This window comes from Pseudophryne corroboree, chromosome 10, assembly GCF_028390025.1.
Source record: "Pseudophryne corroboree isolate aPseCor3 chromosome 10, aPseCor3.hap2, whole genome shotgun sequence".
Lineage (NCBI taxonomy): Eukaryota > Metazoa > Chordata > Amphibia > Anura > Myobatrachidae > Pseudophryne > Pseudophryne corroboree.
This window is the reverse complement of record NC_086453.1, coordinates 299,983,470-300,003,190: the sequence shown is the minus strand read 5'-3', so window position 1 is coordinate 300,003,190 and position 19,721 is coordinate 299,983,470. Positions and strand designations below refer to the sequence as shown.

The 19,721-nt window shown below is 46.6% G+C and overlaps 1 protein-coding gene across 3 annotated transcripts in view; it reads right to left on the bottom strand.

Moving 5' to 3' along the window:
- Nucleotides 1-19,721, bottom strand: part of GPR153 (G protein-coupled receptor 153) — a 101,647-nt gene that overhangs the window by 26,233 nt on the left and 55,693 nt on the right. For all 3 annotated transcript variants that reach the window (XM_063943425.1, XM_063943423.1, XM_063943424.1), the window contains exons 2-3: nucleotides 16,630-17,131; nucleotides 10,320-10,749 (exon numbers count right to left, since the gene is read on the bottom strand). In XM_063943425.1, the coding sequence (XP_063799495.1) occupies nucleotides 10,320-10,749; nucleotides 16,630-17,006 (807 nt within the window). In that variant the 5' untranslated portion in view covers nucleotides 17,007-17,131. The remainder of the gene's footprint in view (nucleotides 1-10,319; nucleotides 10,750-16,629; nucleotides 17,132-19,721) is intronic.

Genomic DNA, 19,721 nt, shown 5'->3' with positions numbered 1-19,721 from the left:
CCCGCAGGAAAGACCGCACCTGAGTAACCCCTTGTATGCACTAGCAGAAAGACACTCTAAACGAGTCCCACTCCCAACGGCCGCCGGTTAGTGTCCTCGCTATACAATGCCTAGCAGCTGCGCCATTTACATATTTTCCCACGGCCGCTGCGTGCAAAGTGGCAGCTGCGACAGCATTCGCGTACATCTCTGAACCAGATCAAAGATCGCTCTTGCAACTGTAAAAGACTTTGCAATGTGATTTTCTATGATGAATATAATGGGTCCACCTAAATATAATCAAATAGTAATGAAGCCGTTACCATGTCAACTTTAAAAAACATATTTATACGGAACGTTTGTCAAGAATCTCTAATGATAATCAGTCAGTGACTGGATGCCAGAGTATTCCTGAAGGGAACTGTGTGATGACAGTGGGAGACATGTCAGCGCAGAATGAAAATAGGTTAATTACATTCTTAGTTGCAACCCTAAAAAGTGATTTCTTTGGCACAGGACATGTATAATTTACCCTTAGAAAGAGGAGGCTGAAAATCAAGATAGGTGCCAACCAAGCCTTTCTAATATAAGACAGCACATGCTAGCACAGGGGGTTCTTATTCGCTGTAGTTCAGAGAAGCCTATAAATAACCAACAATGTTGCACGCTGCAGTTCTGCTCCATCCACCCTCAGCCTTATCTTTCCTTACTGTTTATTTATTATCTATTTATTTATTACCAGTTGTTTATATAGCGCATATTCCGCAGCGCTTTACAGAGGATATTCAGCCATTCACATCAGTCTCTGCCCCAGAGGAGCTTACACTCTATGGTAATAACATCAATGAGACGCGAGGCACATAATGCCTCAGTCATGTAACTAGTTCCTAATTGATTGTTAGACTGGATATGTCGGTCGTCATTATGGGGCAGTGATGGGTCCACCACAGCTCACAACAGTCCCAACTTTTCAAGAACAGTTCAACAAGGGGAAGCTCTGTGGCTGGAAATGTGATAAGTTAGTGTAGAGAGGCTGGGGAGGGGTCTGAGTGGGGTGTAGTACGGCTGACCGGCTGTCTCCTGACCGCCGGTCAGCTTACCGACGCCGGGATCCCGGCGCGGAGGAGCGAGTGCAGCAAGACCCTTGCGGGCTCGCTGCGCTCGCCACGCTGCGGGCTCGGTGGCACCCTGCGGTCGCCACGGGTTCTATTCCCACTCTATGGGTGTCGGGACACCCACGAGTGGAAATAGTCCCTGTTGGTCGGCATGCCGACCATCTGGACAGTGACCCGTCGGGCTGGTGGAGGAGGTCATGTGACTGTCGGTCAGCTGACCGGCGGTCACATGAATACCACCCGTCTGAGTGGAAGTAATGTTCCTGTGTGTAAGTAATGAACATGGGGCCTGGTTCTGATATGGACGTAATGTCGATGTTGTATGCAGTGCAGCAATCTTCTTCCACTGTGCTGTGTATAAGGTGCAATGTGTATGTGTATAAGGAGCAATGCACATGTGTATAAGGAGCAATGCGCATGTGTATAAGGAGCAATGTGTATGTCTATAAGGAGCAATGCGCATGTGTATAAGGAGCAATGCACATGTGTATAAGGAGCAATGCGTATGTGTATAAGGAGCAATGCGTATGTGTATAAGGAGCAATGCGTATGTGTATAAGGAGCAATGCGTATGTGTATAAGGAGCAATGTGCATGTGTATAAGGAGCAATGCGTATGTGTATAAGGAGCAATGCGCATGTGTATGAGGAGCAATGCGTATGTGTGTAAGGAGCAATGCACATGTGTATGAGGAGCAATGCGTATGTGTATAAGGAGCAATGCGCATGTGTATGAGGAGCAATGCGCATGTGTATGAGGAGCAATGCGCATGTGTATGAGGAGCAATGCGCATGTGTATAAGGAGCAATGCGCATGTGTATAAGGAGCAATATGCATGTGTATAAGGAGCAATGCGCATGTGTATAAGAAGCAATGTACATATGTATGAGGAGCAATGCGCATGTGTATGAGGAGCAATGCGCATGTGTATAAGGAGCAATGCGCATGTGTATAAGGAGCAATATGCATGTGTATAAGGAGCAATGCGCATGTGTATAAGGAGCAATGCGCATGTGTATAAGGAGCAATGCACATGTGTATAAGGAGCAATGCACATGTGTATAAGGAGCAATGCTCATATGTATAAGGAGCAATGCGCATGTGTTTAAGAAGCAATGCGCATATGTATAAGGAGCAATGCGCATGTGTATAAGGAGCAATACTCATATGTATAAGGAGCAATGCGCATATGTATAAGGAGCAATGCGCATGTGTATAAGGAGCAATGCGCATGTGTATAAGGAGCAATGTGCATGTGTATAAGGAGCAATGCGCATATGTATAAGGAGCAATGCGCATGTGTATAAGGACTCGCAATACTCATATGTATAAGGAGCAATGCGCATGTGTATAAGGAGCAATGCGCATGTGTATGAGGAGCAATGCGTATGTGTATAAGGAGCAATGCGCATGTGTATGAGGAGCAATGCGTATGTGTATAAGGAGCAATGCGCATGTGTATAAGGAGCAATGCGCATGTGTATAAGGAGCAATGCTCATATGTATAAGGAGCAATGCGCATGTGTTTAAGAAGCAATGCGCATATGTATAAGGAGCAATGCGCATGTGTATAAGGAGCAATGCTCATATGTATAAGGAGCAATGCGCATGTGTATAAGGAGCAATGCGCATGTGTATAAGGAGCAATGCGCATGTGTATAAGGAGCAATGCGCATGTGTATAAGGAGCAATGCGTATGTGTATAAGAAGCAATGCGCATGTGTATAAGGAGCAATGCACATGTGTATAAGGAGCAATGCGCATGTGTATAAGATGCAATGCGCATGTGTATAAGGAGCAATGCACATATGTATAGGGAGCAATGCGCATATGTATAAGGAGCACTGCGCATGTGTATAAGGAGCAATGTGCATGTGTATAAGGAGCAATGCGCATGTGTATAAGGAGCAATGCGCATGTGCTGCGATGGTCTTGAGTGACAGACATCTGTGGGAGGTAACAGGGGAGTGACGACTCAGACACAGGCATGATGCGACCGTTTCGGGGGCGTCACAGCATGTGACTGCGATCCTGTATGCAGTTTTGCTGTCTCCAGCATCTTACTTCCGGTGGCCATGCTGCGCGACCATGTTACTCACAAGGTTGATTATGGACTAACGTGCGTTCATTGTCTGGTTTTCCATACATAAGCAGCGTTTCTCAGGCGTGAGGGGCGTTCCTGGATGGTGATTGGGAAGTAATAGGGTGTGGTTTAAAAGACTCATCTTACAGGAGTGTTGGAGGCGAGGCGTGGATAGTGGTTGCGTACAGAGATGCTGAATCACTTACATAGGAGGCCATATACAGACAAACTGCCACAGGTCTGGTGCAAGTTTTGATGGTGCAATCTAAAGACACACCAGGTGGTATTTCTGCATCTCAGTGGGCATCTCAATCCTTGCACATTTGTGTGCACGGATCTACGCCAGGCAGTGGCGGCACCAGGATTGGTACACTCGGAGTGTGGCAAGGTGTGTGGCTTCTAATAAAGGGGGTATGGCCTCATGGGAGCCTCGCTGACAACACTAAAGTACGCGTGGCTTCGTGGGGGTAGCCCCCAATTAGCTCACTCCCCCAGCACTGTCGGTTCCTTACTTCTCAGTGACAGGAGCTGGGTGCTGCAGGTTAATTAGTGTTCACACTAGGCTGTTTTAGCAGGGCACCGCACCCTGCCCGACTTTCTAAGGGCAAAAAGTGCCTCCACAGACCTGCGCCATGCCCACAGAAATTCATAGGGGGAACACTATTAATGTTACACTGCAGCACCAGGGTAGGACTTTGTAGCGGTGTTAGCATAAAACCACAAATGCGACTGCAGCAAAAGACAAAAGTCAGGTGACCGGTGGTCGGCATACCAACGCCGGGAACCCGACCACCAGAATGCCAGCAGGGAGCACAGTGCTATTCCCACTCGTGGGTGTGCACAACACTCATAGAGTGGGATTAGAACCTGTGGTGAGCACAGCGAGCCACCGAGCCCACAAGGGACTTCGTTGCGCTCGCCCTCCTGGCGGCTGAGATCCCAGCGTCTGTATTCTGACCTCCGGGATCCTGACCGCCGGTCACCCGACCCCAACCCGATGTAACAAAGGCAGGAGAGATGAGCACATACGGTGGTAGAATGTAGAAACAGTTTAGAGCAGTGATTTTCAACCTTTATTTACTCGCGGCACACCAAACAATATTTTAAAATTGCCAAGGCCCACCATCAGTTCCCCACAGAAAAAAACAAAAAAACACACATTGGCCCTCACAGTAAAAACAAATCCACACATACATTGGCCTACACAGAAAAAACAATCACATTGCTCCCCACATAAATCATGTTGCTCCCTACATAAATCCTATTACTTCCGACATGAATTATTAACATTGTTCCCTCCATAAATCCTATTGCTCCCCACAGGAGAAATAACATAGCAAATATTAGCCCCTACTGGTCAGCTGTCCTCCTCTCTGTCCCTCAGTGGTGGAGGTTGTTCATAGTGGAGTGCTGCGAATACTGAGCAGCGGGCGGTCAGGCAGGTGTGGATGTGGGTGGGCAAGGAAAGCTGTGGATGCAGGTGGGAACTGGAAGATGTGTAGGCTGTCTGAGTGGTGAGACGCGGCGCCCATAACTTATGATATCACACCGCCGTGTCACCAAGGCATAGGTCATGGCCAGAGCATGACTGATCCTCTAAGAAGAGCCCGGGCCAACAGTTCACTCTGAAGGTGCAAGAAGCTGCTCTGGCTCCGCGGCACACCTTGCAACTGGTCGCGGCACACTAGTGTGCCACGGCACACTGGTTGAAAAAGCCTGGTTTAGAGTATGGAGCAGTAAGAGAAGCTGCCACCAGGAGGATACAGCAAACCATAAACCTCATGGAAAGACGTGATTACCTCATACAACATCACAATAGAATTATGTGCATCATACACCATTCCCAGCTGGAAAACCCTACATGAACATGTGCAGCCTTTATTTCCGTAACTCCTAAGTGTCCTCCAGTGACAGCAGGAGCACGGAGGGAAAAGGGAATAGAATAACCCCTCGCTTGCTGAGACAACCACATAACTCACCGGGCACAGTCCTTGCAGTTACGCTTCCTACATACTGCCTCCTTGTGATACAGAGCACTATGCACAGCAGTCCAGAGGCTATCTATCTATCTATCTATCTATCTATCTATCTATCTATCTATCTATCTATCTATCTATCTATCTATCTATCTTCTAAGGTCAGTGGAAAATGTCAGTGAATTAAATACTCCACCAATTTCATAGGGAGCTGGAAGGTACCCAGAAATACATAACCAATGTTCTTTCCCATGGGTGGAAGTTTGTGCAATCATTGCCAGAAAAGCTTTTATGTTCAAGTGAATGTAGTGTTGATTTGAACGTGGCTGACAAGTTTAACATGTGGTCCAGCATTATACAAGCCATGTGTCATCATTGTTTGGGGCACACGACACTGGCGGCCATAAGAAAGGTTGAACTCCTTAGCAGGAAGACATAGGTCAGGTCACAGCTTTTTCCATGTTCTACTTGAGCATAAGGTCAAGAACATAAGGTTACACTGTAAACACATAGCCTACTGCACACAGACATTTCACATACCGTGCTGTGTCAAAGAGGACAACTCTATAACGCCATATACTATTCTTTCCCTTTATTCATTTCATCCTGGAACTTTGTTTTACTGCTACTCTGGTAGGCATCAAATCTGTTTTTTCCATGCAGCTGCAATCAGAGCCCCTGTTCTGCCTTAGGGGGGAATTCAATTAGATGCAGTGATTCACCGCAGGATAATTGAACTGCCGGGGATAGTCCCCGGCTGCCTAGTCCACCTCCTTTCAACCTACATCCGGAAGCGGAGACTGGCAAAACCTGTGGTCAGGTCCGTAAAAAGCTGGACAGGCGAAGCAAAGCTAGAGCTCCAGGCCTGTTTCGACTGAACAGATTGGAGGGTCTTTGAAACTTCTTCTACTGACCTAGACAAACTGACTGACGTAGTGACATCCTACATCAGCTTTTGCGAGGACATGTGTGTGCCAACCAAAACATCAACAAGCCATAATTTAGCGCCCAGCTCAGGAAGCTCCGTCGGGCAAAGGAGGAGGCTTACAGGAGCGGAGACAGGGATCTGTACAGACTGGCCAAAAACTCCCCGACACGTGAAATTAGGCAGGCAAAAAGGCAGTATTCCAATAAGCTAACATACAACCTCTCAGCCAACGACCACGTGTCAGTTTGGAGAAGCATGCATGGCATGACTAGCTACAAGAAACCCCCAAACCCCACTGTCATACAGCAAAATCTGGTAGATGAGCTGAACAACTTCTATTGTAGATTCGAGAAGGAAGCCCCAGTCTCAGATCTACCCCTAATCTGAGCACAGTACCCCCCCGTGGGGCACTGCGGGTAGACACAGGAGAGGTAGAAGTTATATTCAAAAAAGCCAAACCCAGGAAAGCCAAAGGCCCAGACGGCGTGCCGCCATCTGCCCTGAAGACCTGCACTGTTCAGCCTGCCCCCATCTTTAACAGGATCTTCAATACCTCGCTGGAGACGTGTAAAGTTCCCTCCTGCTTTAAACGCTCAACAATTATCCCGGTTCCCAAGAACTCAACCGTAAAATATCTGAATGACTACAGGCCAATTGCGCTCACATATGTGGTCATGAAAGCATTCAAGCAGCTGGTGCTGAACCACCTGAGACAAGCGACTAACTCTGATCTCGCCTACCGTGCTAACAGGAGCGTCGAGGATGCAGTCAACTTAGGGCTGCACTACATCCTACAGCACCTGGACCATCCAGGCACCTACGCGAGGGTCCTATTCGTGGACTTCAGCTCAGCATTCAATACAATCGTCCCATGTATCCTGCAGCCGAAACTTCTCTCCTTAGTGGTTCCTGCAACAACATGCTCCTGGATCGTAGATTTCCTGACAGCAAGAAAACAGGTGGTGAAAGCAGGGAAGCTCTCATCTGACGTGCGCTCGATCAGAACAGGCCCCCCCCCAAGGAAGTGTTCTCCCCCCCTTCCTGCTCTTCTCTCTATACACCAATGACTGTACCTCGGCCGAGCAATCAGTAAAAATCATAAAGTTCGCTGATGACACCACTATCATTAGTCTAACCGAGGACGGGAAGGAGTCTGCATACAGATGCGAGGTAGATAGGCTAACACAATGGTGTGGCAGGAACAATCTTGACCTACACCCCTCAAAACGGTTGAGATGGTAGTAGACTTCAGAAGGAAACCTGCTGCCATGCCCCCACACGTGATCACCGACCGCATGGTGTCGTGGGTCGACTCCTTCAAATTCCTAGGGTCAAAAATATCCTGTGACGTTAAACGGGGACCAAACATAGGCGCCATCGTCAAGAAGGCACAACAGCGAATGTTCTTCCTAAGGTAACTCAAGAAATTAAATATCTTGCAGAATCTGCTGCACATCTTCTACACAGCCATCGTAGAGTCTGTCCTATGCTCATCGATCACAGTCTGGTATGGAGCTGCCAAAGAGTGTGAAAGACTAAGGCTTCAGAGGGTGGTGAGGACAGCAGAAAAGATCGTCGAGACCGATCTCCCCACCGTTCAAGACCTATACCTGTCCAGAGTAAAGAAGCGTGCAGGGAAAATCGTGGCAGACAAGCAACACCATGGCCACGACCTGTTTGAAATGTTCCCATCAGGCAGGCATTACAGGTCCATTCCTGCCAGGACGACCAGAACGACTAAAGCTTCTTCCCACTAGCTGTTCATCTACTAAACGATGTCTAAAGTGTCTGGTGCAGCGTACTAAGATGCAATTCTACACAGTGGGGGTAATTCCAAGTTGATCGCAGCAGGAATTTTTTTAGCAGTTGGGCAAAACCATGTGCACTGCAGGGGAGGCAGATATAACATGTGCAGAAAGAGTTAGATTTGGGTGTGGTGAGTTAAATCTGCAATCTAAATTGCAGTGTAAAAATAAAGCAGCCAGTATTTACCCTGCACAGAAATAAAATAACCCACCCAAATCTAACTCTCTCTGCACGTTATATCTGCCCCCCCTGCAGTGCACATGGTTTTGCCCAACTGCTAAAAAATTTCCTGCTGCGATCAACTTGGAATTACCCCCAGTGTTCCTATAATAAAGCATGTTATGTATGTATGTATGTATGTATGTATGTATACATGTTATGTTATGTATTACATTTGAATCTCCCCTTCATGTTGTTATTTGGCGATGCATTGTAACCACAAACAATTCCTAGTATACGCGAGTATACCTGGTCAATAAAGCTGATTCTGATTAGAGCCCGCATGCTTCAGTTATTGAGGATTTCTTTTGAAGCCTGAGCAGGCTCGAAAAGAAATCTGTGTCAAATGGCATGATCATGGGTGCGCAAATGTGTTAACTCATAGGTCCAGGAGCCTAGATTCTATGGGTTAATGTGCGTTTGTGGGGTCATTTACGGCGCGAGAAAAAAAGGCTGTAATTGAATAGCCTCAGCCGTTAAAACCGAAAACTATCACCCTCCAAGGTGGATGGGAGACATTCCTCCTTTGTACGGGATAGAAGCAATGAACTAGACACTCAAGATTGAACGGATAGAGCATCTGTGACTGCAGCACAGATCTACAGTAGCTAAGCTCGCGGAGCCACCAATCTCTTAAAGCTGACCTGTCATTGGATTTTCATGTGTAATCTTTTTTGCTTTACAAAATAGTGCTTTGTCCGCTATCTAGCAATTCTGCTCGCTCAGAATACATCTTTTTATACAGCATGTTACGTTCCCTCCTGGGCAGGCTTCCTTCAGCCCACCCAGCAGGTGAGGAAACCGGTACAGAAGAGAGTGTAGCACACACTGATAGCGGGACTTGGATGCAGAATATACATTTGTTAGTAACACCAACATTAAGTGAATAATTGTTTCTGTGACCATATAAAAAGAAGAGACTATAGGCAGCATGACCTATTGCCACGCACTGTAGATAGACATGATCCATTGCCACGTACTGTAGATAGACATCACCTATTTCCAAGCACTGTAGATAGACATGAGCTATTGCCACTCACTGTAGATAGGCATGACCTATTGCTACGCACTATTTCCAAGCACTGTAGATAGACATGGTCCATTGCCACTCACTGTAGCTAGACATGACCTATTGCTACACACTGTAGGTAGGCACTACCTATTGCCACGCATTATAGATAGACATGACCTATTGGCAAACACTGTAGATAGGCATGATCTATTGCCACGCTCTGTAGATAGACATGACCTATTGCCACGCACTGTAGATAGACATGACCTATTGCCATGCACTGTAGATAGACATGATGTATTGCCACGCACAATTGATAGGCATGACCTTTTTTCAAGCACTGTTGATATAATTGACCCATTTCCACTCACTGTAGATAGGCACTACCTATTGCTACGCACTGTAGATAGACATGACCTATAGCGACGCACTGTGAGTAGACATGACCTTTTGCCAAGCACTGTAGATAGGCATGACCTATTTCCAAGCACTGTAGATAGACATGACCCATTGCCACGCACTGTAGATAGACATGACCTATTGCTACACACTGCAGATAGACATGACCTATTGCTACGCACTGTAGGTAGACACGACCTATTGCCACGCACTGTAGATAGGCATGGCCTATTTTGAAGCACTGTAGATAGACATGAGCTATTGCCACACACTGTAGATAGGCATGACCTATTTCCACACACTGCAGATAGGCATGACCTATTGCTACTCACTATTTCCAAGCACTGTAGATAGACATGACGCATTGCCACTCACTGTAGTTGGACAGTACCTATTGCTACGCACTGTAGATAGGCACAACCTATTGCCACACACTGTAGATAGACATGACCCATTGCCACGCACTGTAGTTAGACATGACCTTTTGCCACACACTGTAGATAGACATGACCCATTGTCACGCACTGTAGATAGACATGACCTATTGGCAAACACTGTAGATAAACATGACCTCTTGCCACTCACTGTAGACAGACATTACCTATTGCTACGCACTGTAGGTAGGCATGACCTACCGTCATGCCCTGCAGATCCACATGACCTACTGCCACGCACTGTATATAGGCGTGACCTAATGCCATGCACTGTAGATAGGCATGACCTATTTCTAGAGTACATACAGGCAGACAAATGTAAATATACACATACTCTGCAATATTTGGTACATAGGCGAAGTACTTACCAATATAGGAAAACCCATTAGGAAGTCATATATAAACACAATCCCAGAAATCAAATAGGTTATTTGAAGTGAAGTCTTAATAGGCTCAGATCCATCAATGGACGACCTCCTCTTCCCGTGGGCATCCTCAACCACAATAGTGGGCACATTAAATTTATTTTTGTCAATATTTTGCCCAGTTTGTATAGAAAATGTCTGAAACAGGGAGATACCAATGCAGACCACGCCTACTACCACACTGCCGCTGATCAGTAGGAGGAAGCACAGTCCAAAGCCCAGCCCAATCTCGGTAACAATGAAACGGCAATCCCCAGCGTAGAACCTCTGAGTGGGATTGTGCCATCCAACTGCAGGTAAGGTGGAGAGAATGAAGGATACCATCCATATTCCCATCACAGTGTGCACTGCTTGCTTCTTCGTATTGCTCAACCTGTGGACAATAAATGCAATGTATGAAAATAAAATTAAATGAAGGTACTACAGGTGTAAAGTGACCAAACTAATATGCCAAAGAACCACACTAACACAAACGTCTTCTTGTGTTGCCTGTTTACTAACCCGCAAATAATTTTGTTGTAGATGTGCCAGATGATTTTGCCATCAATGGCAGCGATCAAATGTTTTTTTTGTCGCAATTGACGGCAAAGAGCCCTGCAATGGTTTCATTTTTTTTTTTTTGTCCCTTGCGCCAGGACACAGAGCATAGCTCCGAGTCCCGGCGTGACCTGGGGATCCCTGCTCCCTACCCAGTGAGCAACAGAGCAGGAATGATCATCAGTGGTCTACAAACTCTGCCGTCAAGATGCACATAGTTTTAAAAAAAAATGCTATTAAAATAACAGCCCCTCGGCCCACGTCATGTAATTCCTTACCTACCCAGAGGCAAACGCAGGATTTCTGGAGGGGGGTTTCCAAATGTTTAATTTTAGAGCAATTGTCGCCAGCCCATGAAGGACACATAATTAGCATGCAGCAAGCTATAGTCTGCCCCAAACAAAGTGCAGTTTATATAATACGGGCTCCACTGTACAGGTCGACAGTCAATAGGTAGACCCCATATGGTTGACATTCATTAGGTTGACAGGTTCAAAAGGTCAACATGACAATGGCCGACACACATTTTTGTTTTGTTTTTCCAACTTTTGCTTGATTTACTATCCATGTGGACTACGATAGTAACCTTCCCCTGATTGTGCTTATATATGGTTAAATATACAGAAGTACATCCAAAAAACCTAACACAAAATAGCATCAACCTTTTTTTGTGTAGACCGTTGTCATGTCGACCTTTTGACCTTTTGTACCTTTTGACCCTGTTGACCTAATGCACGTGGACCATAGGAGGTCGATTTAATGACTGTCTATCTAGACAGTATAGATCTTCTATACCACACCCATGTAATACAGTACAGGCCCAGTGATCACCGTAAGCAACTTACCGGATTCTCTGTCTGGTGCAATGACTGAGCACTCAGATCCATAGACACACACACAGAAGGCTTGGTAGGAAAATCTGCTGCCACTGGGGCATGTGCAACAGCTCCATTAAGCCCTTTATACTGCATATAGTGACCGCTGGCCAGGCTGTGGGGAAGGGGGCTTTCCGGGCAACTGGAAACCCCTCCTGCGTTTGCCTATTCACGATCGTAGTCCACATGGATAGAAAATCAAGCAAAGGTTGGAAGGTAAGTTTTTCCACCTCCGTCACCTACGCGATCTCCTACGTGTCTTTTATGTTCCTTGATATAGTATTTAACGTTACACATGCATGATATATTCCCTGTACTCTCAAGGAAAAAAATATCCAGGCATCGAGCCATGAATGTATTATGGTTCTGAAGGTCAAAGAAGGAATATGAACATTCTAGGTCACCAGAACTCATACATAAACATGAAAAGCCACTATAAAAGGGAATTATTCTAGTTGCTATTTATAGGATGGCTGTAACATCAATTAATGTGCTATCTGTTGTAACATGCAAAACATCGCCAGCTCAATTCCTCAGCTTTCTAACCTGGAACAATCAATACAGAAACTGTATATTTCTGCTGGCTCTTTGGTTCATTCTTTAGCAGTCTAATCCAGAATTTCCACATTACCAGCATAGATAGGAATATAATAATGACTTTCCAATACCAAACACAAACTCCAATATTCAACTCAGGCATCTATCGTATGCAATTACTGAAAGCAGCACTACAGCGTGCACATCAATAATGGGCTATTAATAGACAATCAATAGTGTTTATTTAGTCTTTATTTCACATCATAAACCAGAAGCCATCGCTTCATAAAATGACAGCATTATCCAAAGGGATTGATCAGCTTCATTAGTTTTAATTACACTAAATTGGCAATTCTTTTTCCACAAGCATCACGTACCTGGACAAATGTTCGTATTCTACCTTTAGAAGGTCCAGATTCTTGGACTCAGAAAGTGTGTGGAGCTTAAATAGATTGAGTCCGTGTTTCGGCACAGTTTAGGCGGATCATTTTAGCAATTGACTTTGTATTTAATTGGCTACTTAACATTTTACGATGAAGATGAATATTATATTTCAGTGGACTATGGCCCTCATTCCGAGTTGTTCGCTCGCAAGCTGCTTTTAGCAGCATTGCACACGCTAAGCCGCCGCCTACTGGGAGTGAATCTTAGCTTAGCAAAATTGCGAACGAAAGATTCTCAAAATTGCGAATAGAAATTTCTTTGCAGTTTCTGAGTAGCTCGATACTTACTCTGCCACTGCGATCAGTTCAGTCAGTTTCGTTCCTGGTTTGACGTCACAAACACACCCAGCGTTCGGCCAGACACTCCCCCGTTTCTCCAGCCACTCCCGCGTTTTTCCCAGAAACGGCAGCGTTTTTTCACACACACCCATAAAACGGCCAGTTTCCGCCCAGAAACACCCACTTCCTGTCAATCACACTACGATCACCAGAACGAAGAAAAAACCTCGTAATGCCGTGAGTAAAATACCAAACTTCTTAGCAAATTTACGGAATGAGGGCCTATAACAACATTGTTCAGCATCAGAGCTACAACTTCTACTGCCACTTATATATTTCAGTGCCTGAGTTAATCACTGTACCTGTCTCTAATAAACATTTAAAGAACGCGTTCAGTTAGGTCTTAATTATCTCCATGCAAACAGCATACAGATGGGATTGTGAAGGCTACGGCTTCTTTCTGAGTATTAGGCAGAACGGAAATAAGCTAAAAACAACTTTAATGTCACAGAACAATACAGACAGCAGTCTAGGACCTTGTGCAGAACGAGAGGTAATGAAATGTGTCTGCGGCACGGTCAGGTAAAAATGCTTTTGCTTTATTACTGCCTTATACACTGCTCAAAAAAATAAAGGGAACACTAAAATAACACATCCTAGATCTGAATGAATGAAATATTCTTATTAAATACTTTGTTCTTTACATAGTTGAATGTGCTGACAACAAAATCACACAAAAATTATCAATGGAAATCAAATTTATTAACCCATGGAGGCCTGGATTTGGAGTCACCCACAAAAAAAAGTGGAAAAACACACTACAGGCTGATCCAACTTTGATGTAATGTCCTTAAAACAAGTCAAAATGAGGCTCAGTAGTGTGTGTGGCCTCCACGTGCCTGTATGACCTCCCTACAACCCACAGAAGGGGCTTAGGTAGTGCAGCTCATCCAGGATGACACATCAATGCGAGCTGTGGCAAGAAGGTTTGCTGTGTCTGTCAGCGTAGTGTCCAGAGCATGGAGGCACTACCAGGAGACAGGCCAGTACATCAGGAGACGTGGAGGCCGTAGGAGAGCAACAACCCAGCAGCAGGACCGCTACCTCCACCTTTGTGCAAGGAGGAACAGGAGGAGCACTGCCAGAGCCCTGCAAAATGACCTCCAGCAAGCCACAAATGTGCATGTGTCTACTCAAACGATCAGAAACAGACTCCATGAGGGTGGTATGAGGGCCCGATGCCCACAGGTGGGGGTTGTGCTTACAGCCCAACACCGTGCAGGACGTTTGGCATTTGCCAGAGAACACCAAGATTGGCAAATTCGCCACTGGCGCCCTGTGCTCTTCACAGATGAAAGCAGGTTCTCACTGAGCAGATGTGACAGACGTGACAGAGTCTGGAGACACCAAGGAGAACGTTCTGCTGCCTGCAACATCCTCCAGCATGACCGGTTTGGCAATGGGTCAGTAATGGTGTGGGGTGGCATTTCTTTGGGGGGCCACACAGCCCTCCATGTGCTCACCAGAGGTAGCCTGACTGCCATTAGGTACCGAGATGAGATCCTCAGACCCCTTGTGAGACCATATGCTGGTGCAGTTGGCCCTGGGTTCCTCCTAATGCAAGACAGTGCTAGACCTCATCTGGCTGGAGTGTGTCAGCAGTTCCTGCAAGACGAAGGCATTGATGCTATGGACTGGCCCGCCCGTTCCCCAGACCTGAATCCAATTGAGCACATCTGGGACATCATGTCTCGCTCCATCCACCAATGCCACGTTGCACCACAGACTGTCCAGGAGTTGGCGGATGCTTTAGTCCAGGTCTGGGAGGAGATCCCTCAGGAAACTATCCGCCACCTCATCAGGAGCATGCCCAGGCGTTGTAGGGAGGTCATACAGGCACGTGGAGGCCACACACACTACTGAGCCTCATTTTGACTTGTTTTAAGGACATTACATAATAGTTGGATCAGCCTGTAGTGTGTTTTTCCACTTTAATTTTGAGGGTGACTCCAAATCCAGAGCTCCATGGGTTAATAAATTTGATTTCCATTGATAATATTTGTGTGATTTTGTTGTCAGCACATTCAACTATGTAAAGAACAGAGTATTTAATAAGAATATTTCATTCATTCAGATCTAGGATGTGTTATTTTAGTGTTCCCTTTATTTTTTTGAGCAGTGTATGTGATTTTGTATTGAGCATTTCCCTCATTAAAGTGGAATCCAAGTAATTTGAGTAACTAAGGGGAAGATGTACTAAGCAGTGAAAAGAGTGGAGAAGTGAGCCAGTGGAGAGGTTGCCCATGAGAGAAATTGGCCAACCAATCAGCATTAAAGTAACATTTAACATTTACATACTATAAAATTATACAGAGCAGATAATTGGTTGCCATGGGCAACTTCTCTGCCGGCTCACTTTTCCACTTTATTTCACTGCTTAGTACATCTCCCCCTAAGGGGCAAATGTAACAGCCTGCGTGAGGCAGGAACTGGCGAGTTTCACCAATGTTTTAAAATGCCAATAATTTAAGAGGCAAAGTCAACCTGGTTTTGTTGGGAATGATGTGTGTGCAGGTGTTAATATTGCAGAGTTATGTAGGCACACACCAACAGGTGACTCATACTATGAACAGCCCAGTTACTTAATCAGTGGTGTTGTTTTATTGATAGATAGCAGGTACAGCTCAATAGAGCGGGGGCTGAGACGGAGGAGGGCCGCGGGCAGATGGGGGAGAGCAGCGCTACAGCAGCAGCTATATAGCCGCTGCTCTCCCCCGTCTGCCCGCGGCTCTCCCCCGTCTCCCCCCCCCCCCGGCTCTGCCTCTCCCTCCCCCCCCCCCCGCATCACAGCCGCCACTCACGGCAGCGTACACCCGGCTCCAGCAAGCGACGTCTCGCTTGCTGGAGCCAGGTGGACGCTGCTGTGAGCGGTGGCTGTGATACATCCTCTGGCGCTGCTCTCCCCGTCTGTCCGCGGCTCTCCCCGTCTCTGCTCCCGCATCTCACTTCGACTTTTTTTTAAAGTCGAATTGAGATTGTCGAAAAGGGGGCCAAAACCGTTTTCGACACAAGCACGCGGATAGGCAGCTATTCCACCGATCCACGTGCTTTTCGACAAGTCCAATTCCTCGACTTGTCGAATAATTTGGGGTTAGACTGAATAGGTCGGAACCCCTGCCTAAAAAAGTCGAAAACTGACGTCTTTTCGACAGACGGCAATTTTGGACTTCAATTGAATATACCCCAAAGTGGGCAAAGAAAGATAAAGTACTAATCAATCAGTTTCATTTTTGAAAGCCATCCTGTAAAGTGCCAGAAGCTGATTTGTTGATTCTTTATGTCTTTCTACTTTACTGTATCTCTCTCCAAACTTTGATACATCACCCCGCCAGTCACCTAAATTCCTATATCTATCAATGGATAATGTGGGTAATTTCTTTGGCATTTCACTTAAAAAAATAAATTTACGCTATGAAATCACTGAGTGGAAGAGGATATTCAGCCGGTAATCCTCTCCCATCGGATGTTCCCCCTACTTGTTCTCAGGTGGTTACCGTCTGTTACAGTCTTTACGACACCTACCTGTAGTTAACTGGCCAGCGCACCATCCACATGCGATGATATGATAAGGAGGTCACAGAGAAGCAGGTAACGAGGCTTAAGGTGTAGAATGTAGAGACAAAAACTTTGCAGACCCCTTCATTCCACTCATAGTCAGAGTGTTGCTTTCTTAGCTGGACCACTGAGTACATGGTGATGGGTATGGCCACATTAAGAATATGGGTTCCAGCCAACGTGCAGATTAAAAATTCCAAGGGCTTCCATTTCTTCTGTTTGGCACTTATACTGAGAATCCCCCAGGCGTTAGCTAGTAGTGAGATCCCTGAACATATCAACCAAGCTACTGCGTTGTTGTGTAGTCTCTGCTCATCATTCATGGTGGAGGGTGAAGGCACCATCAGGGGAAGATAGTTGTGGATCAGATCTGGAGATCAGCAATAACAATAAATGCATCTTCTGGTAGAATTAGACTAGCAGTGGTATGTTCTGAAAAATAAGAGTATATCCATTGTGGCTCAAGGACCTACAAAGAAAAACAAATATGAAGAATATTAAAATACAGAAGCATTTTCTATTAAATTAAAGGTGATATCCATTCCAGTTAAAAAAAAGATATATTCTCCAGTTCATAACAAGATGATCTAGAAAGATTTGTGCTGCAGTCTACACAGCCGTGTGGAAAGCACTGTTTCCTTCCGCTGCTGCACTTGATTGTGACTGGCTGTGATCCGAGTGGGTATAAAATCACACTGGTAGGTTAATTGGCATCAGGGGCGGAGAATGGTGTGATAACCTATATATTCCTTTATAGCCAATCAGTAAAATATTTCTGCTAAATAAATAAACCAAAATAATAATTTATATATCAGACTCGGCATTAGGTGGATCACCTTGGTCTACCCCACGCTCCATTCTGTCCCTCCCTCCCATGGATGTATACTGACCCCGCTCCATTTGGGTCCTTCGTACTCTCTGGCTAAGGTCTGTCCTATCGCTCTATGCAATGGGTGCCGATAGAGGGGGGCGTGCAACCGTGCATGTCAGAGACTGGACAGACCTCAGCGGATCATTATACAGATCTTCTACAGCACGTGTCTAGCTGCCAGGAGTCCAACCCCACTCTCGGAGACGCTGTAAACATGTCGGAATTCTGAGGCTGTTGACATGGTGCCTGCCAACATGTTGAACTCAATGACATTCTAGTGTCGACACTGGTACATCATCATGGTAGCTGTCGACAATGTGCCTGGATCCCCATCCATATTGTAAAATAAAAACTCAGGGGTGAAGTTATTCTATCGGGTTGGGTGCAATTTCCCGGATGGTGACCATCCGACGGTCATAATACCGGCAGCGGAATCCTGATGGTCAAAATTCCAACTAATTTAGATGAGTATTCAAACCCTAACCTAATCCTCTCGCAGCCTAACCCTAAGTGTCCCCTCCCGCAGCCTAACCCTAAGCGTCCCCTCCCGCAGTCTAACCCTAAGCGTACCCTCCCGTAGACGAACCCTTAGCGTCCCCTCACACAGCCTAACCCTAAGCGTACCCTCCCTCAGCCTAACCCTAAGCGTCCCCTCCCGCAGCCTAACCCTAAGCGTCCCCTCCCGCAGCCTAACCCTAAGCGTCCCCTCCCACAGCTTAACCCTAAGCGTCCCCTCCCGCAGCCTAACCCTTAGCGTCTCCTCCCACAGCCTAACCCAAAGTGTCCACTCCCGCAGCCTAACCCTAAGCATCCACTCCCGCAGCCTAACCCTAAGCGTCCCCTCCCGCAGCCTAACCCTAAGCGTCCCCTCCCGCAGCCTAACCCTAAGCGTCCCCTCCCACAGCTTAACCCTAAGCGTCCCCTCCCGCAGCCTAACCCTTAGCGTCTCCTCCCACAGCCTAACCCAAAGTGTCCACTCCCGCAGCCTAACCCTAAGCATCCACTCCCGCAGCCTAACCCTAAGCGTCCTCTCACACAGCCTAACCCTAAACGTACCCTCCCGCAGCCTAACCCTAAGCGTCCACTCCCGCAGCCTAACCCTAAGCATCCACTCCCGCAGCCTAACCCTAAGCGTCCACTCCCGCAGCCTAACCCTAAGCCCCCCCCGCAACCTAACCCTAAGCGTCCTCTCCCGCAGCCTAACCCTAAGCGTCCCCTCCTGCAGCCTAACCCTAAGCGTCCTCTCCCACAGCCTAACCCTAAGCGTCCCCTTCTGCAGCCTAACCCTAAGCATCCTCTTCCGCAGCCTAACCCTAATGGGCCCTACACATTGAGCGATCCGCCGACGACCTGCCCGACGGCGGATACGGCCAACGGGCGACCCAGCGGCGGAGGAACAGTGACAGGGGGAGTGAAGTTTCTTCACTCCCCCCCGTCACCTGGCTCCAAAGAAGTGCAGGCAAATATGGACGAGATCGTCCATATTGGCCTGCATGCACAAGCCGCGCATCATTCATCGCTGGTGCCTCCACACTCAAAGATATGAACGGTATCTCGTTCAATAATGAACAAGATCGTTCATATCTTTGAGTAATATCGCCCAGTGTGTAGGGCCTTTAAGCGTCCTCTCCTGCAGCCTAACCCTAAGAGTCCCCTCCCGCAGCCTAACCCTAAGCGTCCTCTTCCGCAGCCTAATCCTAAGCATCCTCTTGTGCAGCCTAACCCTAGAACCTATTGCTTAACCATGATCAACGTCGGTATAGGGACCTTCGTTTGGGGTGGGGATCGCCGGGATCCTGACTACATCCCATTCTATCAACATACGGAGTAAAGTTCGAAGCCGAGCTTTCCTGCAGACATTTGTCTGGAAGCCTAAAGCCTTAAACATCAGCCTAAACACCTTTCTCTCAAAGTACAAACTGCAATAAAACGATGACTCACCAGAGTGTGGGCTTCATAACACAACAGACAAAAATAACTCCAGCGCTCTGATACTTAATGTCAGGTGACCTTTACATGGTAATAATCACTTTCTGCCAACATGTTAATCACCACTCCATGCATAATCTTTTAAACACCTTGTTTGCACAGAAAATATCTCCTTTCTGTAAGTGGTATGTGATGTTATTTCCTGCTATTTTACACCTAACGGACAGTGAGAATATAGCCCTGATTTACCATAGACCAC